The 18501-nt window shown below is 47.3% G+C and overlaps 1 protein-coding gene across 3 annotated transcripts in view; it reads left to right on the plus strand.

The window, feature by feature from the left end:
* Nucleotides 1-18501, plus strand: part of LOC139059672 (beta-mannosidase-like) — a 34843-nt gene that overhangs the window by 5560 nt on the left and 10782 nt on the right. For all 3 annotated transcript variants that reach the window (XM_070538097.1, XM_070538099.1, XM_070538098.1), the window contains exons 5-11: nucleotides 467-537; nucleotides 1581-1768; nucleotides 2160-2307; nucleotides 5555-5697; nucleotides 6417-6593; nucleotides 16190-16272; nucleotides 16547-16737. In XM_070538097.1, the coding sequence (XP_070394198.1) occupies nucleotides 467-537; nucleotides 1581-1768; nucleotides 2160-2307; nucleotides 5555-5697; nucleotides 6417-6593; nucleotides 16190-16272; nucleotides 16547-16737 (1001 nt within the window). The remainder of the gene's footprint in view (nucleotides 1-466; nucleotides 538-1580; nucleotides 1769-2159; nucleotides 2308-5554; nucleotides 5698-6416; nucleotides 6594-16189; nucleotides 16273-16546; nucleotides 16738-18501) is intronic.

The following is an 18501-nucleotide window of genomic DNA, read 5'->3' on the forward strand; positions in this document are numbered from 1 at the left end:
AAAAAGATTCACTGATATGAAAGACAAGTGACCAGCGCTAGCCAATGTCCCTTAATGAAGTGCTTTTCAAGCTTCGGTCTGGCAGATACCTATATTCCTGGCTCCTTGAGAAAATTTTTGTAATCGCATTGAAGCACGCAATGAAGACCGTACCGCGCTATGCTTGAAAAGAACATTGGTCCTATTTGTTGCTACAAGGAATACTTTTTAAACGTTTAACGTCCATATAAAGAAAATTGACGTCGCGTCTGGTCTACATCAACCATCGTGTACAGACCACCAATCCTTAGGTCGACCAAGAGTACTTTGCATCGTGCGGCAATGGTGTTACCAGTCTAATACTGTCACTGACGCAAAAGCAGCATCCTATCAAACTTTCTTGAGTGTGTTTCCAAATCATTCCTGAAAGCAACGAGTGATGCTTATAATGTTCAAAATATGAGTGGTTTTTCCCTTTTGTCATCAGGAAGCCTATCCAGCTGGAAGGGACCAATGGCGTCGTCATCCGCGATGTATTAGTGGAAACGATTTCTCACAGTAAGCGTGCTTTTACACGTTACCTGTGTCGTGAAATAGAAATACCGCGACGTTCCACTCACCACCAAAGCACTCGTCACAATTTTCTCCACGTTTATATAAAGCTGCTTTGTTGTAAGAATTATTGATAGCTATGTCACTGCTGGTAATAGGCTTGCTTAACACGCACAGTATATATAACGCTGACATCTGTGGCACCACTGCTTTATTGCTGTGATCATGAGCGTCAATAATTATTGGTGCCAGCTTCGGTTACTGGTTCGGTTACTTCGGTTCGGTGCCAGCTTCGGTTACTAACTGTTACTGCTACTCGTGAGTACGAAAACACTTGCTGGCCAACTCTGGTACATTGATGTGCCCGTATTCACCCTCGTGAAGCCTCTCGCAAAGCTCTGTGCCTGCGTTAAACTTTCGTTACGCTTACGATATCCGCAGTACTACTGTACTGCTATCACATGCGTCACAAGCAATGGAACAGCGGCACAATAAATTGGTTCTTAACAGATTGCTTTTTTCATGCTTTTTTCCACGGAAAGAGTTGTCACTTCTCTCACGCTCAGCTGCTTATAAGACGATCAGCACTCAATGCAAAAGGGGACGCTAGGCGATTACACATACGTTCGTTTTGTTTTTTGACGTAGTCTTCCCAGGTGTCTGAAGGCCTAAGAACTTGTACATCCTAATTGGGCTGATGTTTCTATGGGCCTACATTTCTTGTGAGGACCTGGGCCGGTGTTTTCGGTGCGCTGGTTAATGTTACCTTACGGCGCTTGGCCCGATATTTGAAGGACGGTGATTGATAAGATAGTGATGGTGATTTATATGTGTTCGCATGCTTCGTGTTCACTGATCAAAGAGCAGCTCCGCGTAGCCCTGCAGAGTGTAAAACAGTAACACAGACTGACTGCTTATACTGCAGAAAATCTACTGAGATGCAGTTTGCTTCCTTCAATAGATGTAGAATAGGCACTCAGTCACCCACTAGCCCCAAACTACAAATCAATGTGACGTTGAGGTTCATGCAACCTGCTCGCTTTTTTCAGAGCAAGAACATGGTAACGACAGATGGGCTCTCAATGTTACCCTCTGTTACAAGTCTTCAAGTACTAAGCCACGGATTGGAACAGTCTGGATGACTTTGCAGGATGTTTTTCTGGGCATGGACTCTGTTACATTTCAGCCGTCGATGCAACCGGATAGCAAGCTCGAACTACTTGTCCCAATGCCGGAGGTAAGCTTTTTAAATCTTGTATTTTATCTACCTTTTTAAGGAACAGGGCTCATTGTGCTGTGAGCGGGTAATATTTTTCTACAGCTGGCAAAAAAGCCCTGCAGTCACAGTTCCTTCCGCGCTGGAGCGGTTCGCTAAAGAACAAACCATTCATGGTTTCCGGCGTATATTTAATATTTTATAAGCAAAAGAACAACAAGGTTTAATATGTATGGGTTCAAATAAATAGCACAAACATTTTTGACAAGCTCCTAATGGTGGTACGCCTGATTTTTGTTTTATAATATTCGACGTCATCGAGTTCATCTTAGGGAAGACACTAAAGGTATATTTCTTCATTGCTCCATTGTACACTAACTCAAAGTATTGATAGTTCTTTCTTTAAACGCAGGGCATCACTATTCTTCGCTGGTGGCCAGTCGGTTATGGTCCGCAAAGTTTATACACGCTCAAAATATCAGCTTCCGTAGACGACGAACCGTTCGAGAAGAGCATCCGGATCGGGTTTCGAACAGTTCAGCTGAACGAGAACGTGATCCGTAAGTTTTTTTGTTGTCACTGGACAGCAACTACAAACATTTTTTATATGTCAAGGAACAGCATCAATCTGCGCATGACCACTAACACCGAGAACCTCGTTTGCTGATTTTATATTTACAAAGGGCAAGTATTTCAAGAGTGGGTGGCATAGAAGTGATTAGTCTATTTTCCTAGGTATTTATTAAGTATACGCATTATATCTAGGGTTCAGCGTTTGCGGTTTAAACTAAAAGAAACAATAACAAAGAAAAGCAAGCCGTTCTTTTTGCAGCGATGTTGTATATTACTACCGTCCAAGGAAATTTTCGTGTCGTAAGTAAGAGACTCCCCATACTTGGGCCGATCCCAGAGATAGTGAATACCGGCCCATCCCGCGGCGGATGTGCAATTCGCCATTAAGGGGCCGCCCTACACACCTTCGCTGGTCATACTTTTTCTCAGAGTGGTAGGGCACTGAGATTATTTTGTTTAGTTTTTTTCGCAAGAATATGGTTTGAACTGAAAAGAGCCACGAACGCAAATTTAACACAGAGCTTAGACAGTGCTTCCCCTGCAGCTGCAGGGGTACATACTTGTTCCTGGCCTAGTTTGCACCTGCTGTAGGTCATACGAAGTCTGTCACAAAAGTTCATGCAGTGAGTCAGCAAGAAAGTGGGACAGGGTGCAGCGGCTACGCTCTCTCCCCTTTAAAAGACCTGGTTGGCACCTCGTACAAGCCAGCGTGCTGCACGACGAGAGAGAATTTTCTGCGTGCACTTTTTGTGCAACCAATTTTAATTATTCTGTCTAAGTCAAGATCTACGAATTCACGGAACCAAAAATCAATATCAAGTTTCCTATGAAAATGAGCAAGAATGGTGCACGAATTTATCGAATGTTACGAAAAGTCTATGGGAAGGATGCGCTCAAGGAAATAGCTGTGTCCAAGTGGCTCTAGCGCTTTCAGACCGTGGAAACGCGAAGGACGGTGCAAGATCAGGACTGCCCGCGACTTGGTGCGAAGTTAAAACATCGACCATGTGCGTTCTCTTGTGCTCAGTGACCGTTGAAGGACTGTTATAACGACATCAGAAGCATTTCGTTTGGATACGTCGTGGATGCACCGAGCTCTCATTGAATATATACGAAATGAAAAGGAACAACTGCACACTCCTCAGCAGAAGCTGCGACGAAAAGAATGTCGCGTTGATTAGAAAACATCGAACGACAGCGATGAATTCTTGCAAAAGGACGTATGTCACCGGTGGCGAAACTTGGATTTACAAACACGATGTCTACAGCAAAGAGTGGGAAAATAAAAATAAACAGAGTCCCCCCTCCCTCCCCCCTCCCCAAAGGCCATAAAATATAAAGCAAAAATTAGTCATGTTTAACACATTGTCTTTTTTCTTGCCATGCAATTGTGAACCACAAACTTGTGCCTGAAGGTCGAGCTATCAATAAAGCTTTTTGCGTGTAGATCCTGAAGCGTCTGAGAAATAAGAGTGTGCCGCGTGCGACGACATTTGACAAAAGAGGGGCACTGGATTAAGCACCACGAAAAATGCCCCTGCATGCGCTGCATTGATAGTGCGTGAGTTCTTGGAACCAATTGATCCTTCACTGTATTAGAACACCGACCCTACTTTTCACTCTGCATCCACTCTGATGATTGAACTGAGAAATTTCGCTGATGGTGATACATAATCTTATTTACCTATTCATCATTTTTTATGCTTTGATCATTCGTGTTCTATACCCACTTATTGTTACAAGTCTCGCTATATTTGCTTTGTAATGTCAAATGCACTAGATTGTATTCCTGCTTGGTGAAATGGCTGTAGGACGCTATGTCTTTGCTGTGCTGCTTCCTGACGACTTTGTTATTCTATATTTTACTACGACTGCAGTGTTGAAGAGTACGATCCGCAGTTTTATAGTACGTTTCAGCGACAACAAAATTAGTGACCTGCGCACTTACTGGCAAAACGAAAAAGAAATGGCGAAACTCGACGCAAGCCGCTATAACCGTACACCTTTAGGCCGGCGTTACAAAACTGTGCGAGCATGTTTTCCTCTGACACATATATTAAAATTAAGAATAAGGCTTTAGCAGCGTACGTTATATTGGATACTACCACATGTAGCAAGTCTGACTAATTGTGACGTCGGTTCATGATGTCACACGCCTCAATTCATCACGAAGTTTCGCGTGACGTCACGCGTCACATCCTATTTTCATATTTGTCATATCATATTTATCCTTTTTATATTTATCCTATTTGTCATATTTTGTGTGGTGGCCTTTAACCACCACACAAAATTAAAAAGTCACTTTTACGTGAAATTGTTTCACGGTTGTCTGCACGCCAATCCACCTAACAAATTAAGTGACAGAGCCCGAAGAGAAATTGTAGCAACTTAAGAATAAACAACAAAGGTACCTTCAAGGGCATGACAGCCACTGAATTGAGAACCATGATGTGACGCTGAGATTTATGTATTTGACGTTCGTAGATACATGGCGGTTAAGGTGCACGTCTGTGCACCACGTATGTATTACGAGAACCGAGAACAGTTTCAAATTTGGGGCCAGCAACGACAGACGATATTATAAGGCCCTACAGTTGCACCAGTGGTCATGGATGAATAATTAAGAGCCAATGCATAAACCAAACAATTGTTTTATAGGCGCGCATAGGGTCATCCTTTCCTAGACAAAACAGCTACTCATTAGTATTCAAGTGCTCCCCTCCGTGGAGGTTTAGTAGCTTTGGCATTGCACTGCTACGTCCGAGGGCGCGGGTTCATATCCCGCCTGCGGCGGCCGCATTTCGATGGGGGCGAAATGCAAAAACGTCCTTGTGCTATGCATGGGTGCACGTTAAAAAAATCCAGGTGGTCAAAATTATCCTCGAGTCCCCCACTACGGCGTGCCTCATAATCATATGGATGTTTTTTTCACATAAAACATCAGAATTCATTTTTTCATTCAAGCGCTCGAGCACTTTCAACCTGCTTCAAAGATGAGCACCCTATAGTACTTCGAAACCATATACGTGCACGGTGTGCTATAAGGATAGAAAAGAATATCGTACTAAACTGATCATTACATTGTGCTAGTCTTGCATGCTGTTTATGCGTCTGGCTAAAACCATGATGTTGCGAAGGAAACGCAGACGTGTTGGTTATGAAGAACTATACAGTCGAGTTTGCAAGACAACACAGAACTTGTTTCTTTTGCGTTCAATTCCATTTGCGTTGCAGAGGACTTTGACACTGCGACTGCTTTCGGCTTCGTGGTTAATGACGTCCCCGTGTATGCTAAAGGCAGCAACTGGGTGCCACCAGATATATTTCCGGAGAGAATCACAAACGAGTACGTCAGGGAGCTGCTGCTTTCTGTCAAGGTAACTTTGGAAACATTATACTGAAATGTTTCGAAAATCAATAACGTTATTTGTGTTCGTAGCTGCTGCAATATTGCTTCCCGAACGAAAATAGAGTACTGGGCTAGTCAGAAAGTTGCGTCTGCAGTGCTAAACAAAAACAGACAAGAAAGAGTAGGATCCCAGGGGCGCTGATGTCGTCTCTACGTATTCTCGTTTCTGCCTTCTTGGGTTTTGCAATACATATATATCTTTTTACCTGCAGTGTCATATGCAGCTGATGAATGTTATGAGTGTTGTAAGAGCTTGAAACGATGAAGTGAAAATTCACCGCGTGACGGTGGGAGGTGTCTGCGCAGTCGTGTTTGCGCATTACGCGGGTGTATGCACAGACACCGCTGCTCCCACAAGAAAAAAAAGAACACTAAGACGATGTCTATAGAAATCTGAGTTTTGTTGATGAAACCATGGCACCGTTCTTGAGTGTATACTTTCTCGCAAGCAAAATATTGCCGAGCTCTCCACTGACTGTAGCCACCTCAGCGAGTCCACTTGCCTTGAAACTTTGCACAATCTCCCATAGCGATCCCACTGGCCGGTGGTTAAAGAGAGCACCATTGGCGGGGGCTGTGCTTGGTAGTAAAATGAAAGCACTTCAGAGAACTCAAATGTATTACGTACGCTCAATACACAGGCAAAAATACACAATGAGATCCGCTGTTTGCACCCATTCTTTGCAGGAGGCGAACATGAACATGCTTCGCGTTTGGGGCGGCGGCGTGTACGAAACGGATTACTTCTATAGCCTCGCCGACGAGCTGGGAATCCTTATCTGGCAGGACATGATGTTTTCAGCGAGTCTTTATCCGGCGGATCGATCTTTTCTCTACAATGTCGCCACCGAAGTCCAGCAACAGGTGATCGTCAACTACATAACGTCCCTGAAAACCTTTACCTATGTCAAATGGCGAATAACACCGCTGGCACGCGAACTCTACACACAGGGCTGACTGACTGCCGTCACACACACGTGCGCACGCACACACACAGGGTGTTTCAACGAACAATTTCCAATTTTTTTAAAGGTTGCCTGTGGCAGATAGCTCAATTCTAGTTTATTAGCCGGTCTACTCGAAGCGGCGGACACTACTTCCACAAACAATTAAGATGCAAATTTCACTAATAAATAAACATTCACCAATTAAGTTTTTAACTAATTGCATTATTGCCTATATTGCAATTTACAAATTCCAGCCGTGCAGTTCGCAAGGCGGATCCAATTGGAACGAATTTTCAGGACGACACCAGGTTCGAGATACAGATTCCCGAACCTAGCGGAGAAATGCATTGGCGTGCCAGTCACTTGTGTGCTTCAGTGCATGAAACGATAATTTGTTAACAAATTAACTGGAATACCAATGCATTTCTCCGCAAAGTTCGGGAATTTATATCTGGAAACTTATGTCATCTTGAATATCCGTTCCAAGCAGCGCCTAAGCAGCGCCTGTGTTGCGTTCTTCCTTCAGTTCTCGTCTTTTGCGCTGTGCAAACATGTCGATAATAAATCGCCAACTCGCCCAAGCTTCCACCTTATCCCCTTGTAGTAGATTTTCCTTCCAGAAAGTGGTGTGTCCATAAGAAGCTTACAGAGTTTCCAAAGGCGTAACTAGACGTGCCCGCGTCTGACTTCCGCTATAAGAAAGGTTGAAATCAAACAAAACACATGACGCGAGCGAGCCAGGTGATGAGTTCATGAAAAGCTTCGTAGGCTATACTAGTTCTTAAGAACTATTTGATCCTTACCGATGGCACCGGCTGTTGGAATCTCAGCGCTGCCACCAGCTGTTGGAACCTCAGTGCTGACACCCGTTGTTGCACCCGGACCGTTGGCGCCTGTTGTTGCAAATGGGTCGCAAGCCCCAAGGGTAGCGTTGGCCTGGCGGCCTGGGGCACACTGGAAGCATCCGAAGGTCCCAGCAAAGCATGAGGCGACTGCTAACAGAACAACTTGTTTATTCTAGCATCGCAAAGAGCGGGCGGTCAGGTCGACCGAAGTAGAGAGACGGGAGAGCACGTTACTCAACAGAAGAAATCGGAGCCTCTCTCCTGGCGTCCGGGGGCAGCTGCTCTTATACTCTTGGCGTCGCGGGCAAGAAGGAAGGTCACGAGATGACACCACGTGACAGCGAGCTACGGACGGACTGAGAGACATGTAGAGACAAGGAGGTGACGCATCAGCCGGGCCGGCGCCGGTCAGACCTCCTCGCTTCACACTGGGGGAGCTCCTCTCCCCGGCTGCCGCGCTTTGACAAGCGTGGGCACACACACACACGCACACACAAAGACACGTGGCAATGAACATGCCGGGACGCGCTCGGCGGGGATGCGTCGCGGCCGCTCCGAACGGGCCAAAATGTCCGCCGCTTTGAACGAAGCCCCGGCGTCCGTTGAATCCGCGCCGGCTACAGCGCGCGTCATAGGCGAAACGTAACAGACCGCCCCGCCGGGGGAGGGAGAATCCCGATGGTCAGGGGACTGCATCCGCTGCCCGGAGGGATGTCGCTCGATGATGCTCATAACCGAAGTCGGTCGTCCCTCGGCGTTTCTTGAGCGCAGCGCACCGAGAAGGCCTCGTTCTCACGTTCAGGTTCACACAGGACACTGCAAAGTGACTTCAGGAGAGTTGCCATTTTTGTTCTCTTTCCCAGCAAGCGTTAGAACTGCGCCGAAACTCAGCCGCTCAGTCAGCAAGCACGGCACAACCCTCACTAAGCCATGCCAGGCTCTTTCCCCTTTTATACTACTGCCTAGTTCCTTACAGTAGTCTAGCAGCACTCAGAACGCGTCCACAAATCGGAAAATTGCACTAGTAAGCACATCATCACTTTGAAACACTACACAAAAGCAATATGTTAAAAATCCTGCCTCGGGAAGAAAAAAATCAATAACAAACAATTTTGAGGCCGATTCCCACGTTAGGGGCTTCGACTTAAGCCATCGGCGTTACCGTTGAGACTCCCCTTTTTGTAACGCACCTCAAAGGAATATTGTTGCAAAGCGAGGCTCCAGCGCAGGAGGCGGCCATTTTTGGGAGAGATGGTCTGCAGCCATTGGAGAGGGCAGTGATCCGTCTCAATGATAAACCTCGAGCCGGCTAGGTAGCATGACAATTTCTGAACGGCCCACACGAGACACGCACACTCTTTCTCGGTGGCGCTGTACGCCTGCTCACGACTGGTCAGCTTACGACTAGCATACAGGACGGGGTGTTCTACTTCTCCATTTTCCCGTTGGCACAGTACAACGCCCATGCCTCGCTCACTAGCATCGCACTGAACAACGAACCCTTTTGTGTAGTCGGGCGATCGTAGCACGGGCTGGCTTGTTAGGGCGCTCTTTAGGGCGCTAAAAGCTCTTTCCTTTGTCTCGTCCCAGACGACTGTTTGCGGCTCTGTCTTTCTTAGAGCATCCGTCAGGGGAGCCGCGATATCAGAGTACCTGGGGATGTACCTCTGATAGTAGCCGGCGACACCTAAGAACGACCGAATATCGGTCTTCATGCGCGGTTGCGGAAAGTCTCGCACAGCGGCCACCTTTATTTCAGAGGGGCGGCGACGACCCCGACCAATCACGTGACCGAGGTAGACAACCTCGGCCTGTGCTAACTGGCACTTGGGAGCCTTGACTGTCAAGCCCGCTTCGCGCAGGCGGGTTAGCACTGCCCGCAAGTGTGCCATATGCTCAGACCAGGATGCGGAGAATATCGCTACGTCGTCTAAATACGGTAAAGCGAATTCTTGCTGTCCCCGCAACACTTTATCCATGAGGCTTGAAAAACAGTATGGCGCGTTCTTCAAACCAAAACTCAACACTTTAGGACGGAATGTTCCCATTGGTGAAATGAACGCCGCATACCTACTAGCCTCTTCTGTAAGTGGAACCTGCCAATAACCCCTGACAAGATCTAGGGTGGAAATAAACTGAGCGCTACTAACTTTCTCAAGGCGCTCCTCGATGTTAGGGATCGGATAAATTTGATCTTTAGTTATGGAATTTAGCCTGCGGTAGTCGACGCAAGGACGAGGTTCCTTGCCCGGTACCTCAACTAAAATCAAAGGGGAGGTATAATCACTCTCACCCGCCTCAATAACACCGAGCTGTAGCATCTTCTTTACCTCAGCCTCCATAATATCGTGCTGGCGGGGTGACACCCGGTACGCCTTGGATCGTACTGGCTCTGGGGAGGTAAGTTCTATATCATGGGTAAGGACAGAAGTCCTACCAGGCCTCTCAGAGAACTGACCTTGAAACTCTTGTAAGAGCTGGCGCAGTTCGGTTTTCTGCTCAGGCGACAGCGGTGCTTTACTGATTAAGTCACTAATGACTTGATCGGTGTCTTCCCTGTTCGTCACTGAGCCTAGTCCCGGAAGCTCGACCGGAAGCTCTTCGGGAGCGTTTACCATCATACACACTACTGCTTCCCGTTGCTTATAGGGTTTGAGCAGATTACAGTGGTAAACTTGCTGTGTTTTCCGTTTTCCTGGCAGACTCACCACGTAGTTAACGGCCGACAGTTTTTGAACAATTCGTGCTGGGCCCTCCCACTGCACGTCGAGTTTGTTTCTTAGCGATGTGCGCAATATCATGACCTCATCGCCCACCTCAAAACGACGGGCCCTGGCTGTCCGATCATAATAAACTTTGGCCTTCTGCTGGGCTTTTGCCATTGCTTCACCTGACAACTCCTGTGCCCTTCTTAAGCGTTCGAGGAGCTTAAGCACGTACTCCACCACGACTGGGTCGTCGCCCCTGCCTTCCCACGATTCTCGAAGCATGCGAAGCGGAGACCGAAGCGAGCGACCGTACACCAGCTCAGCTGGCGAAAACCCCGTAGCCGCATGCGGCACGGTCCGTAATGCAAACATCGCCCCAGGCAGACACAGCTCCCAGTCAGTTTGATGTTCAAAACACAATGCTCTCAACACGCGCTTCATGACCGAGAGGAGCTTCTCAACGGAATTCGTCTGGGGGTGGTGCACTGAGCTGTGTAACAGCTTTACCCCGCACCTTTCGAGAAAGGCTGTCGTCAAAGCGCTAGTAAACACTGTGCCCTGATCTGATTGGATTTCCGCAGGAAAACCAACTCGCGCAAATATGGACAGTAGTGCATTGACTATTTCAACTGAGCTGAGTTCTTTAAGCGGCACTGCTTCAGGGAACTTTGTCGCTGGGCAGATCACAGACAAAATGTGTCTGTACCCCGTGGCTGTTACCGGCAGAGGTCCCACTGTATCAATAACGAGCCGTCTAAAAGGCTCCGTAATGATAGGTACCAACTTCAACGGCGCCCTCGATTTGTCCCCTGGTTTGCCCACCCGCTGACAGGTGTCGCATGTCTTCACAAAGTGGTCTGCGTCCCGAAAACACCCTGGCCAATAGTACTCTTGCAAGAGACGGTCCTTAGTTTTCTTAACTCCTAGGTGTCCGGACCACAAACCCCCATGAGACAAGCGCAACAGATCCTGACGGTAGCACTGAGGCACGATCAGCTGATCGAACTCCACTCCCCTGCGGTCTACATACTTCCGGTACAGGACCCCACCTCTTTCCACAAAGCGAGCATTTTTCTTAGCGATACCTTCCTTGACAATGCAGCGTATGATTTCTAGGCTGCCATCCTTCTTTTGTTCGGCTATCAAAGCCGCCCGGCTGACTTTTAGCAACCTATTAAGTCCGTCTGACGTAGGCGCGATGAGCAAATCTGCAGATAGCTCTTCTAACTTTCCCGCATCGGGAATTTCTTCTCCAGTATCTGGTGCCTTTAAAGCTACAGGCTCAATTTTATTCAGTTCGGGCGTGCTCTGAATATCAGCTTGCTGCGCCTCTGACCCTTTTTCATCGTTCGACAACGTCGGCCCCGCAACTACCGCCTTTGCAGCGAGCTCCCGAACCTTCGATCTGGTTAAGGCCTGAACGCTAGCCTCACCAAACAAAAGCCCCTTCTCGCGCAGGAGGTGATCGGACCTGTTCGAAAATAGGTACGGGTACTGGGGGGGGGGGGGGGGGGGGGGGGCAGCATAGATGACACTGCCGCCTCCGTCTCAAGTGCTCCGAAAGGACCTTCAATAAGCACTTTTGCTACGGGCAGACACACGCTATGAGCTTCCACGGCTTGCTTGATCCATGCGCACTCGCCCGTGAACATATCGGGTTCTACGTAAGAGGGGTGAACTACATCCATCGTAGCTGCGGAATCGCGAAGCACTCGGCACTCTTTCCCGTTTACGAGGAGGTCTCGCATGTAAGGCTCGAGAAGCTTCATGTTCTCGTCAGTGCTGCATAATGACAAAAACACGACTTTTGTTTTTGTTTCCGGACACTGCGCCGAAAAGTGACCCGGCTTCTGGCACGTATAACACACGCGCGCTTGCCTCGCCTCGAACCGCTTTCTGCGTTCGGCTTCGGCTGCCGCCGTCTCCTTACGTTCAGTCGGACTGCTTTCACTCGCGTCCGCACTACGTGTGTCCCCCTTTGCTCTCATGGGCGTGAACTTCGGCCTCTCAAACTTGGAGCCAAATTCACCCTTTTGACCGTCCTTAGCTCCGCGAGCCCGACGCGTCACAAACTCCTCGGCTAGCTCAGCGGCTCTAGCCACCGTACTAACGTCTGGCCTATCCAAGACCCAGTAGCGCACGTTCTCAGGTAACCGACTATAAAACTGTTCTAGCCCGAAACACTGCAGAACTTTCTCGTGGTCACCAAACGCTTTCTCTTCTTTGAGCCACTCCTGCATGTTTGACATTAGCCTGTAGGCAAACCCTGTATATGACTCACTTTTGCCCTTCTCATTTTCTCGAAACTTCCGACGGAACGCCTCCGCTGACAGCCTGTACTTTTTTAGCAGACTCGATTTCACTTTGTCGAAATCCTCTGCCTCCTCTCTCTCCAAGCGAGCGACTACGTCGGCCGCCTCGCCGGGTAACAAAGTGAGCAAGCGCTGTGGCCACGTTTCCCGAGAGAACCCCTGCTTCTCGCACGTTCGCTCAAAGTTAACCAGGAACAAACCAATGTCCTCTCCAAGCTTAAACGGCCGCATCAGGTCAGTCATTTTAAACAATACTCGTTCTCCTGCACCGTGTGCCTGACTTCCATTACGAGCGCGTTCCATCTCTACCTCGAGACGCTTCATTTCCAAAGCATGATCGCGCTCTTCTTTTTTCTCCCGTTGCTCTCGCTCTTTTTCTTTCTCTTGTTGCTCTCGTTCTATCTGTTTCTCTTGTTGCTCTCGTTCTATCTGTTCTTTACGTTCACGCTCATCTTTCTCTTGTTTCTCTCGCTGTTGCTGTTGCTGTTCTTTAAGTTCGCGTTCCTGTCTTTTTGCCGTCTCCCTCTCCTCAATGGTCTCAAGGCATTCCGACAGCTCGTCATCCTCAGCTCCTAACTCAAGAATAGCCCTTAGCAGTTCTGGTTTTCTGAGTTTGTCTGAGACATCCAGACCCAACTCCCTTGCAAGCTCCAACAATTTTGGTTTGCGCAACGACTTCAAATCCATGGCTGCTCTGAATGCTGCTTTCTCTACTGCCTACTATTGTCTTGCCGCAAACTAACCCGGCAGCAACGACAACCACAATTACCAGCTCTGTTTCTGACACTAACAAAAGCCTGGCAAAACTCAGAAGAAGAAAGTCCCGCACTCACCAAGAATTCAAGAATTCAGCGCAGTCGTTTCTTGGCGCAGCCAAGAAACGACTGCGCTGAATTCTTGGCGAAGAAACGACCGAATTCTTGGCGCAGCCAAGAATTCAGCGCAGTCGTTCCGCTGCAGGCAACCAGTCATCACACAGGGCTCGTTGCACTGCTCCCGGATGGTCGTTGTGCTGCTCAGCATACAGTCAACCGCATATCTTCGCTGCTGGCCTCCGGTGTCGCGATCTCACCGCTGGCAACCAGCTGTTTGAACCGCACCGATGGCACCGGCTGTTGGAATCTCAGCGCTGCCACCAGCTGTTGGAACCTCAGTGCTGACACCCGTTGTTGCACCCGGACCGTTGGCGCCCGTTGTTGCAAATGGGTCGTAAGCCCCAAGGGTAGCGTTGGCCTGGCGGCCTGGGGCACACTGGAAGCATCCGAAGGTCCCAGCAAAGCATGAGGCGACTGCTAACAGAACAACTTGTTTATTCTAGCATCGCAAAGAGCGGGCGGTCAGGTCGACCGAAGTAGAGAGACGGGAGAGCACGTTACTCAACAGAAGAAATCGGAGCCTCTCTCCTGGCGTCCGGGGGCAGCTGCTCTTATACTCTTGGCGTCGCGGGCAAGAAGGAAGGTCACGAGATGACACCACGTGACAGCGAGCTACGGACGGACTGAGAGACATGTAGAGACAAGGAGGTGACGCATCAGCCGGGCCGGCGCCGGTCAGACCTCCTCGCTTCACACTGGGGGAGCTCCTCTCCCCGGCTGCCGCGCTTTGACAAGCGTGGGCACACACACACACGCACACACAAAGACACGTGGCACTGAACATGCCGGGACGCGCTCGGCGGGGATGCGTCGCGGCCGCTCCGAACGGGCCAAAATGTCCGCCGCTTTGAACGAAGCCCCGGCGTCCGTTGAATCCGCGCCGGCTACAGCGCGCGTTATAGGCGAAACGTAACAGAACGCACACCGGATAATTATGTTAGAGAGCATATTATAAGCAAAGGCGACTGACCGATGATAATGAGTCCTTACGAAAGGACCGATGATAATGAGTCCTTACAAACGGAAAGCTTTGTGAATTCAACGCAACGAGTTTCTTGAAATTCATGAACTTCCCAGCCCAGGCAACGTCCTCAGATGAATGAAATAACGGTGCGAAGATACACAATCCGCCAGAAGCGTACTTTACATTTTATTTCCTTTATGTCAATAGGAACGTCACTTCATGTGCAGGCCACAACGCGTGCCTTGCCTCTTCCTTATCTCTTCGCGCTCGCGAAAAGTAGCTCAAATCAAATCATTCCTTTTTTAGAACGAAGGGGCCAGGACTGGAAAGCCGTCTTGGTTTGCCTAAAGGTCCCGACAACCTTTCACATGGTCCGTGGCACATGGCAGTACAGGAAACAAAATGATAAAACATAGGTAGACATGCGTTGACACACATTGATTCACATGTCAATGCAAGAAAAGAATGCGGGTAATTTATTTATTTATTTATTTAGAACATACTGCAGGCCTACAGCAGGCCCAAGCAGGAGGGGCGAATACATAATATATGCAAAAAGAACAGGATTAGCAAAATTGAAAAATGTTAAATACAAGTTGTAACACAAAATACAGCAATAAATACAAGGCTCAGATGCAAAATACAAAAAGTAAACGTAGAAATAAATGGCTCTCAAATTAAATGCTGTGAAGAAAACATTGAGTCAAAAAATCAGCTCTGGTTAAAAGATCTGGCGGACACCTGTTCCACTCCTCAATGGTGCGTGGAAAAAATGAGTATTTAAAGGCGTTAATCCTAGCACTGTAAGGGGTTATTGATTGTGCATGATGATTTCGTGTTTGGCGCTTAGTGTTAGGTTTAAGGAAGGGGTCTGCATTCATAGACAGTTTATGGTTTTTTAGTAAGAAAAGTAGTTTCAGTCTTTGAATAGTACGGATTTATTCAAACCAACCGAAGCAAAAATAAGTACCAAAATGTAACGTGCGGGTGTATTGACAGCGTCTGCGTCTTTACCGTGATCGGTACCTCATGGACCCTTTAGATGCGGAGGTGTCCAGTGGTTCAACAATCACAAGTACGTCATGGTCATGCACCACGAGCAGTAACAGCCAAAAGCGGAAGATGCACATGGGCACGACTAAGGCACCCCAAACGCAACCGCAGCAACCGCGAGGGCGTCAAACATGTTCAGTAGAGGGATTACCATTACCTCCCGTTTAAATAATTTCCTCGGCATATCATTACAATAAAATTTTTACTTTTAAAAGGTCCAAGTAACCAAGCTGATAATTCGAAGTGGACATTTTCTCGTCCTCTAGATACTTATCAGCCGCCCTCATAAAGAATCATTGATTTAGTTGCTGTTTAACAGCTATGAGCTTCTTGTTTTCAAGGTACTTGAGGGCAACGGTTTTCGACAGCGTTGAAACTGTTTCAGGGAACGAATCAACATATTTTTTTGCATACTCAATAGGTGCTTGTGTAATATTTAAATTCATCCAACTCCACTGAAGGCGATTCTATCCTTACAATAAGACCATTTCCGCCTTTCATAAATGTTTGAACTAAGAAATTTATGTTTTCCTTTAGTGAAAGCTTCATCTCAAAATTTACGTAAAAGCCTATTTTTACAGTTTCGGTAAGCATCAACAAAAATGAAGTTCAGATTTTGAAGAGCCCGCGCCTTCAACATTTTGTCGGCACACTTCAAGAATTCTTTGTAAAATGGTGGTCATCGCTCACGGCAACTTCGAATCAATCAACCATTGTTCCGTATAGACCTCACCATTAAAAATATTTCGTTCTTAGGTTCGACGACTACAACATCACCCTTCTGTGGTCATTTGGGCTGGAAACAACGAAAACGAAGACGCCCTTTCTTCCGGTTGGTGGTACGTATTGTTGTCCTAATTTCCTAGAAAACTTAAGAGCCTCGATTTCATTTGGTATTGCGTGAAAGAAAAGAACTGGGCAGCATGCCTGCTTGAGCTGAAACGCACGGTTAGCTATTAATAAATACAAGGGACAAAACTCTGTCTACATCGAAGAATGACTTCTGGCTAATTAAGATGCGTTTAACATTGTTTGTAACCGCATGCTTGGCTTATGTTAGAAGCCTCTCACGTAGCGCTGACTGGCTACAAATTCGCCAATTCTCTTCGAAAGGAGGGAAGTACAGATGGACTACGAACTATACCGTACCGATTACCTAAAGTTGTACATCGGCGTTATCAAGACCATCGTTGAGACCGAAGACAGGACGCGACCTTTTGTCTCATCAACACCGAGCAACGGGAGAAAAACTGCCGAAGAAGGCTGGATTAGTTCGTCACCCAACGGTGAAATGAATGGTGATGGTGAGTGAAAAACACGCGTATGCCGCAATAACAGTTCAATAGATAGTCTTGGTACGTTTTACGGAAAACACTTGCGTTTTCTATAAAATGTGCGAGCCTTTCGCAAAACGTTCATGGGGTGTGCCTCAACCCCGGCCCCCCCTTTCCGGGCCTTCCCTTACTTTAAGCACTGCCTGCGCCTATGCCCAATGGCTGAAAAGATCAAAACATATGTTTGCGCCTATACCATAGGGTCAGTTTTACCTTTTCGGCAGTTTTAAGAAGGTACGTATCCGCCTTTACAACTTCGTATGCTATATTATGCTGAGCATATGAACTAGCAAAGGCAGATCGTCAAAAGCAGTAAAGCTTAGTAGCCGGAGGCTGTTCTTGAATTTTGGGATAAGTGATAGTTTCATCAAGGTCATAACAACATAAACTATGACGTTACGCATAAATTATCAGAGCTGTGCGATTTCCCCATGTACACTCTAAAAAAAAGTTTACACCCTTTGGAGCTTATCTTGCCCCCAAACAATAAGCGTCATCTGCCTTGCTTGCGTTTCTTCTCTTGAAAATACGGCGCTGGCTACTTTCCTTTTGAGAATGCTGTGTCAAGCTGATAACGCGCAAGCCGTTCGTGACTAGGAAATACCAGGCTCGCAGCGTTAAAGAAAGGAAATGCGCGCAAGACAGAGGACGATTATTTCGGGGGGACAAAATAAAACCCAAATGGTGTAAACGTTTTTTTAGGGTGTGGCAGCGATTTATTCAGAATTCTGGACAGCGTTCACTACAGACATGTTTCATCTCGCCTCGGTAACATACTTGCAACACCATTAAGTCCGCAGTCGAGACGTACTGCATTTGCACTTGTTCCCCGAAGAGGGAGATCATTCTTCTCTCTCTCGATACTTTTCATTTTTCTTTCTTTTTTTTGCGGCTCCAGTTTCTCTCAGTGTTGCTGTTGTACTGCGTGTGGTTTAAATGACTTTTAAACGAGGAACAACCTTGCGTTACAAGCGTCAAGCAAAAAAAAAAATGAATGCGAGAGAAATTGCGCGAAGGTAATCTCTTCATTAAATTAAAAGCTTTGTCAGAGCATCATAACTGCCTCATTGCCTGCAAAAAAACATCTTCGCACATCATGATTGGTCTCCCTCTCTGCTGACTTTCCCTGTCGACTGTTTCTCATAGCGCGAAGTTGCTTCCCGTCCAATTTACTGCTAAAGGCAATTACTAAACGCACGCAAGAATGAGCATGGCGTTGATGCTCCACTTCGCACCGAAGCATACCATTCAAAGACCCCTTTCTCTTTTTGCGAAGGTTCGTTTTGTGTGATTTTGTTCGTGTGGGAATTACTGATTACGAATCTTGTGCGCCGAAGCCACTCAATATGGTGCGTGTTCGAGTGGACATTCCCTGTTGCCGCTTTATTTGATATGAAGGCAAAAGCCACGATATCATTCCAGGAGTGAGCTCCCGAATTTCATGCGTTTACGCGTTAGGTTGACTGGCCAGCTGTTCATATCGGCAGTGTTTGTCCGAGGCCACGACGCATTCCATATGGCGCTAAACTCGCTCATATTTTCTCTTACATTCTTTACAAAGTTATTCCTCGGAATTTTAAGGATGATAGCCCACAAAACAAATATCATGAAACAAAGCACTGACAGCGCATACCCTTTACGCTAAATTTTCTCAGAAAGAAATATTAAAAAATGCGAAACAATAACAAAAGCAAGGGGCCGCGTTTTTACTAGAAAGCCCGCTTTCGTTTATAG

The sequence above is a fragment of the Dermacentor albipictus genome, chromosome 4, assembly GCF_038994185.2.
Source record: "Dermacentor albipictus isolate Rhodes 1998 colony chromosome 4, USDA_Dalb.pri_finalv2, whole genome shotgun sequence".
NCBI classification, from domain to species: Eukaryota; Metazoa; Arthropoda; class Arachnida; order Ixodida; family Ixodidae; genus Dermacentor; species Dermacentor albipictus.